The sequence below is a fragment of the Myotis brandtii genome, unplaced genomic scaffold (genome assembly GCF_000412655.1).
Source record: "Myotis brandtii unplaced genomic scaffold, ASM41265v1 scaffold303, whole genome shotgun sequence".
Taxonomy (NCBI): Eukaryota; Metazoa; Chordata; class Mammalia; order Chiroptera; family Vespertilionidae; genus Myotis; species Myotis brandtii.
The window spans coordinates 4,668,586-4,674,673 of record NW_005361573.1 but is presented as its reverse complement, the minus strand read 5'-3'; the positions used below and the strand labels follow the sequence as shown (position 1 = coordinate 4,674,673).

General features: G+C 52.2%; 1 protein-coding gene across 1 annotated transcript in view; it reads left to right on the top strand.

The window, feature by feature from the left end:
* The window catches only part of PIK3IP1 (phosphoinositide-3-kinase interacting protein 1), an 8,042-nt gene extending 2,032 nt beyond the window's left edge, over positions 1 to 6,010 (top strand). The window contains exons 3-6 of the mRNA XM_014542433.1: positions 789 to 793; positions 967 to 1,167; positions 1,269 to 1,347; positions 4,299 to 6,010. Of these exons, the coding sequence (XP_014397919.1) occupies positions 789 to 793; positions 967 to 1,167; positions 1,269 to 1,347; positions 4,299 to 4,503 (490 nt within the window). The 3' untranslated portion in view covers positions 4,504 to 6,010. The remainder of the gene's footprint in view (positions 1 to 788; positions 794 to 966; positions 1,168 to 1,268; positions 1,348 to 4,298) is intronic.
* The last annotated feature ends 78 nt before the right edge of the window (positions 6,011 to 6,088 follow it).

The window sequence follows — 6,088 nt, the reverse complement described above, 5'->3', positions numbered from 1 at the left end:
TCTCCAGGCCGCGGGGCGCAAAGCCCATTGGCTGCCGCCGCCCGTGAGCTCAGCTTCCTTCCGGGAGCGCCTTGTAAACAACGGAAGGGGGCGAGGCCCAGCCCCGCGGGCCTGGTCCGGCGCCCTTAGCGATCCGTTCAGCCTTGACTGAACAAGTTTGTGGTTTCCCTGCTGTGTGTTATCTTCTGCTCACAACCCCCCTCCATGGGAAGAAGTTATTGGGGGGGCGGGGGGGGGGGATCAGAGAAGTGACTTAGGGAGGCAGTGAATGGCAGCGTTCAGATTTGAATCCCAGGTTCTTAGATTCCAGGGCTCAGGCGTGTTGGTCCCGAGGCAGCCAGACAGTTTTCTAGGCTCCAATGGATACGTGTAAAGATGCAACCTGGGGATTGGCACACACACAGCGTGGGCTCCATAAATGGGAGCTGCCCAGGGGAGTCGGGGGTGACGCTTGCAGAGGATGGCAATGGAGCTGGATGTTGGAAGATGGCAAGGATTTGGACCAGCGGTTCTCAACCTTCTGGCCCTTTAAATACAGTTCCTCATGTTGTGACCCAACCATAAAATTATTTTCGTTGCTACTTCATAAATGTCATGGTGCTACTGAGATGAATCATAATGTAAATATCTGATATGCAGGACGGTCTTAGGCGAACCCTGTGAAATGGTCGTTCGACCGCCCAAGGGGTCGCGACCCACAGGTTGAGAACCACTGAGGACAAATGAAGACGTGGGAGGCGGGAGAGGCCCTTTCTTAGGGCCTTGCCCTCACACTGGCCTTGTCCCAGGGATGGTGTGGCCCTCGCAGGCCTGGCCTTGCCCAAAGGGGAGTTTGGTGTCAATGTGTGCGGGTCATTCTGAGCTGGATCCCTCAGCTCCCCCAGCACACGGGAAGGAAGGTTCCGCTGCGGCATTCACTCCGACCACCCTCTGATGAGAGTTGTTTTCCACTTACTTCGCCTCCAGAAACTGTGTCCCAGGACCTGCCAACCTCCAAGACAGAAACGGAGGAGGCGTTTGCAGTGCCAAGTGGAGATGAGGGGCAGCTGTTTGCTCCTGCCAATTCCCTGTCCGTCCGGAGCCAGGCCGCAACTGTGCAGCCCGTGATTGGGATCGTGCAGGGGGTCCGGGCGAACTCCAAGGAGAAGAAGGACTTGGGGATCCTGGGTATGACTGCTCCACCCCTGTCCTTATATGGGATTCATGAAGGAATATTTGCGTATTGTCCGGGGCACGGCTAATGCAGACTTGTGTCCTTTCCTTGGCAGGCAATGTGCTGGGCATGGGCATGATAGTGATCATCGTTGCCATCGGAGTTGGCATCATCTTTGGATACACCTACAAGAGGTCAGTAGCTTCTCTTCTGGGCGTCCCTCAGAGGAGGGGAGGAAGGTACACAAAGTCGAATCAGATTCCTTTATGGCATTCTTACCCCCCCAAAAAGTGAGGCCCTAGCCTGTTTGGCTCAGTGGAAAGGGTGTGGGCTTTCGGCCTGAAGGGTCATGGGTTCAGTTCCCATCAAGGGCATGTACCTCGGTTGCAGGCTGGACCCCTGTCCCTGGTAGGGGCACGTGTGAAGGCGACCAATCGACATGTGTCTCTCACATCGATGCTTCTCTGTCTCTGTCTCTCCCTTCCACTCTCTCTAAAAAACAATGGAAAAATATCCTTGGGTGAGGAGTAACAACAAAAAAAGAAAAAGAAAGGGAGGTGTGGAAAAAGGGGAAACCAGCTCAAGATGTCTAGTAGACACTTGGTTCTCGTCTTTACCAGGTGACCTTGTACACAAACCCCTTCCTTTGATGCCTTTATTCCTCACCCCAAAGCCTTGTGAGGTAGGAGTTCTCATTCCCCATTTTACCAACGAGGAAACCTTTGTCAGAGAGGTGAAGTGACTCACCCAGGGTCACTCTGCCTGGGAGTGGCAGAACATGGATTGAAGCCCAGCTTTTCTGACACCCAATTCCCCGATGTGTAATCCTGTGTGTCTGGTGTGGATGTGAGTGGCATTGCAGAAATCAGGCCGGACACTCACTGCAGGGATCCAGAGATTGCACTCTTTCTGGGAGCTAGAAAACTCTGCTACTAAAGAGCTCCCCAGCCACCACTTTTGCCACTGGGGCCTGAATTTCCTGAGCCATAAGAATCTCCTCTAGGACAGGAGGAAGAAAGTGAGTTGGAGGACAGAGAGCCTGTTTACTCACTCCTCATAGCATAGGGAGCCAAAGAGGCTACCTGGGGAACTCGGGGACGTGACCTGTGGCTGGGACTGCAGGAGGAGGAATGCTTGTTTGAGCGACCATGTGGAAAGGCTATCGAAGTCTGTGACAGGTGTATGATGATAAGGCCGAGTTGCGTTCCTTTCTACAGGACTGACTTTGGGGAAATTATTTGCCATTCTTGGGCAAAATCAGGGGACCTCAGCCCTGAGTGTAATATTTCTCTCCAGGGTCTGAGGAGGCTTTCTGTAAGGGAAGTGACATGGTAGCCTGCATTTCCCAGTGGCCAGGGCCATGTCTGAGCCCGTAGCCCGAGTCGATCACCCAGCACTAAATAAATCTCAGGTGTCCTTAGAGGTGATACATAGTCAGTCTGCTCATTTACAGATGAAAAAAGGAAGTGTTCGTAATAACAACAAAAGCAACAATAGGAAACAGCAGATGCCAGACATTGCTTCAAGCAGTTTACAGGCTGTAACTCCATTCTCACCATCACCTTTATGAGGCAAATGCTGTTATTACCCCCCCATCCCCCTTTTACAGATTAGGAAATTGGGACAAGAGAGGAGGTGTACCTTGCCTGAGAGCACACCCCTAGCATTTGGTGAGGCCAACTCTTAGCACTGCCTCGAACTCGCTATCTGTGTGACTGTGGGCAAGGTGCTTCTATTTCCTGCCCCAGAGCATTGCTGTGGCTAAGGCATGTGACTGAGGCATGTGACGGCTTAGCTCTGTGGTCATAAACTGTTTTTCTTTTCTGTAAAATGTGGGCACTCTTACTAGTGCCCTCCAAGCCAAGCCTTCTTCCTTCTCTGGTTTTCTGTGATTCAGGAAGCAGAGGCACAGAGAGGGGAAGTACTGACCCGAGTGAGAGGATTCTCCTGATTGCCAGTCTAAGTTTGTTGCCCTTGGGATGTGCCGGTGGGACGGTTGGCTTGTTCATTTCAGAGCGTTAGATGAAATGGTGCGGTGGCCCTGACCTACAATTTGTGGGCAGAATCAAACCATGTTGGCGGAGTGTAGCCCTCCTTCCTCAGCCACTGGCCGCAGTGGACTCTCCTCCAATCTTGTGACCGTTTCCAGGCCTCCAGGTGAACTGGCTAAACATTTTTCCAAGGTACTGGAGTCGAACCCACGACCCTACAGTCCCCCAGGCGGATGCTTTATCCACTGAGCCAAACCGGCCGGGGCTAAACGTTATTCATCTTGAGCTGGGTTCTCATGCCGGTGAGGGGGCCAGGCCTTTCTTGCAGGTTCACTCCTCCAGACTGTCATGTGATTTCCCTGAGGCCTAGAATTTACCTTCTGGTAAACTCAGGGCAAGGCACGGTCAACTCAGGGCAAGGCACGGTAAACTCAGGGCAAGGCACGGTCAACTCAGGGCAAGGCACGAGTCACCAGACTCCCTGTTACTAACCACAAGACCCCCTCCTCCCTTTCCTCTGCAAAAGTACACTGAGTACAGTACAGACTATACGGCAGGAAACCACACCTGGGCTAAAGGCAAGCTCTCCCCAGAATCAGAGAAAAGATTGTTTTGGAAAGAGCTGTTGAGTATAGATGTTGCTACTCTGCACCTCGGTTTCTTGACTGTGAAATGGGGATATATCCCTCCTCCACACACATCATACCTACCCACCCCAAGAGTATCATAAGTTTTAAATGTAAACAGAGCACCCATCAGGTTAAACAATTACAGTAGCAGCCAACATTTATTGCATGCTTTCTTAATAAGGAAGGCTGGCCCTAGCCGGTTTGACTCAGTGGATAGAGCGGACTAAAGGGTCCTGGGTTCGATTCCGGGTCAGGGCACATGCCCGGGTTGGGGACTTGATCCCCAGTAGGGGTCGTAAAGGAGGCAGCCGATTGATGATTCTCTCTCATCATTCTCTCTCTCTCTCCCCTCTCCCTTCCTGTCTGAAGTCAATAAAAATATATATATTTAAAAAAAGAGAGAAATCTAGTACGTCAGCCACTGGGTTGCTGTGACTGCAGCTAGCACCTGCCCTGCCTGGGCCTATCGAATGAGCAAAGCCATGCAAGAGACACAACCTGAACGCGTCCCTCTTTTCTTGCCAGGGCGAAGGGCCTGAAAGAGCAGTATGACCAGAAAATGTATGAGCGGGAGATGCAGCCAATCACGCTGCCCTTGTCTGCCTTCACCAACGCCACCTGTGAGATCGTGGATGAGAAGACCATTGTGGTCCACGCCAGTCAGACTCCAGTCGACCCTCAGGAGGGTGATGCCCCCCTTATGGGCCAGGCAGGCACTCCTGGGGCCTGAGCCCCCCACAATGGGCAGGAGCCCCGTGCCGACACTGGTGCAGGATGGCCTACCCTCCTACAGCTGGGAAGATCTACACTTTTTGTTGTGGTTAAAACCCTCCCCCCACTTTTTTTTTTCCCTTTTGGTTTTCGGTGAGCCCTAAGACAGACGCGGGTTGCACTGTCGACTGAGGGCGAAGTTGGGTAGGTTGCTACCAATGCTCTTTCTCCAACCCCTGCAGCAGGGTTTTGTCCGTGGATGGGGACAGTGGCAGCTGCCACAGCAGTGCTGCTGACAAGGGCTTGCGACACTGCCTGTGTCCTGAAACTGAATCAGGGACGGACAGGGAGCTCCCCTGGGCTCCTCTGAGCTTTATGATCTAGCGTGGCCTCAGTCTCCACCTTTCTGTTTGTTCTCGGCGGGCTTGAGTGGCGCACACTGTTATTCGTAGTTCAGGCCAAGCAGTTTGAGAGGCAACATTTAAAAAACTGTATTTAGTTTAAACAGTATTTGGGATGGAACTCCCTACTGACCTCTGAGAACCAGAAATGAGTTTGTACAATAATCAAAAGTGTGGGTTGAGAATGGGATCCAGGCTGGGGGTACTAGGTGTGCCCCAACTTGCCGGCGGTGACATGCCTTGACAGTAGTGGGCCAGGCTAGGCCCAGTGACTTCCTGTTTTGAAAGGAAGGTGCTCGCTTTGGCAGCACGTATACTAAAATTGGAACGATAGAGAAGATTTAGCATGGCCCCTGCACAAAGATGACAAGCAAATTCGTGAAGCGTTCCATATTTTTTTAAAAAAGGACAGGAAGGACTGCACTGAACATTTCGCTTAGGAAGAGGGTAAAGGATGCCTCAGGCCGCACAGGACCTGAGGTGGGCCTGGTGCCCCCGAGACAGTCTCTCTCCAAGGTGGACAGTGACCTCTTCCTTTTGTGGGGTTAAGACAACAGCTTACCTGTGGGAATTACACTGCGGGGCCTTGTGAGCTGCCTCTGAGAATGGAGCCAGGTCACGACCCCTAACTTGTAAAACAGTCATAAAACCATTGGACAAGACCCTAGGGTTCCCCAAGCCCAGAGGGCGAAAGGGACACCCAAAGTCATAAAGTGACCGGCATGGGCCAGAGGAGAGGACATTTCCCCACCCACTGTGCTACACTGTGCCAGCGGCGCGCCAGGGCCCCCCAGTCCTGACGTCGCATTTGGAGGCCTTAGCAATGCCACAGAGCTTTCTGCCCCAGGGCCCTTCCACTGCCCCACGTGGAGAGCGAGGGGGCGTTTGTGGGGCCCATTCTCTCTAGCAGGTGGTTGTTCCTGGGGGTGGTTTGCTGAGGGAACCCAGGCCTCAGGGGGTCCTTTGGGGTTCAGTGATGCTGAAGAGAACATCACTGGTTTCTACTTTTCTATGAAAACATTTCTCTGTGTACATGTTTTATATACCTCATTCTGATACTTGCATATAAAGCGCAGGAAATTGCTCTGCATTTTACTTGTATAAATAAATTTTTTAAAAAAGAAAGGACTGCACATTACCAAGTCTGTGGGGTGTTGGGAATACTCCTCCCATGAGTTGAGGAACGTTTGGTTACCTTGTCAA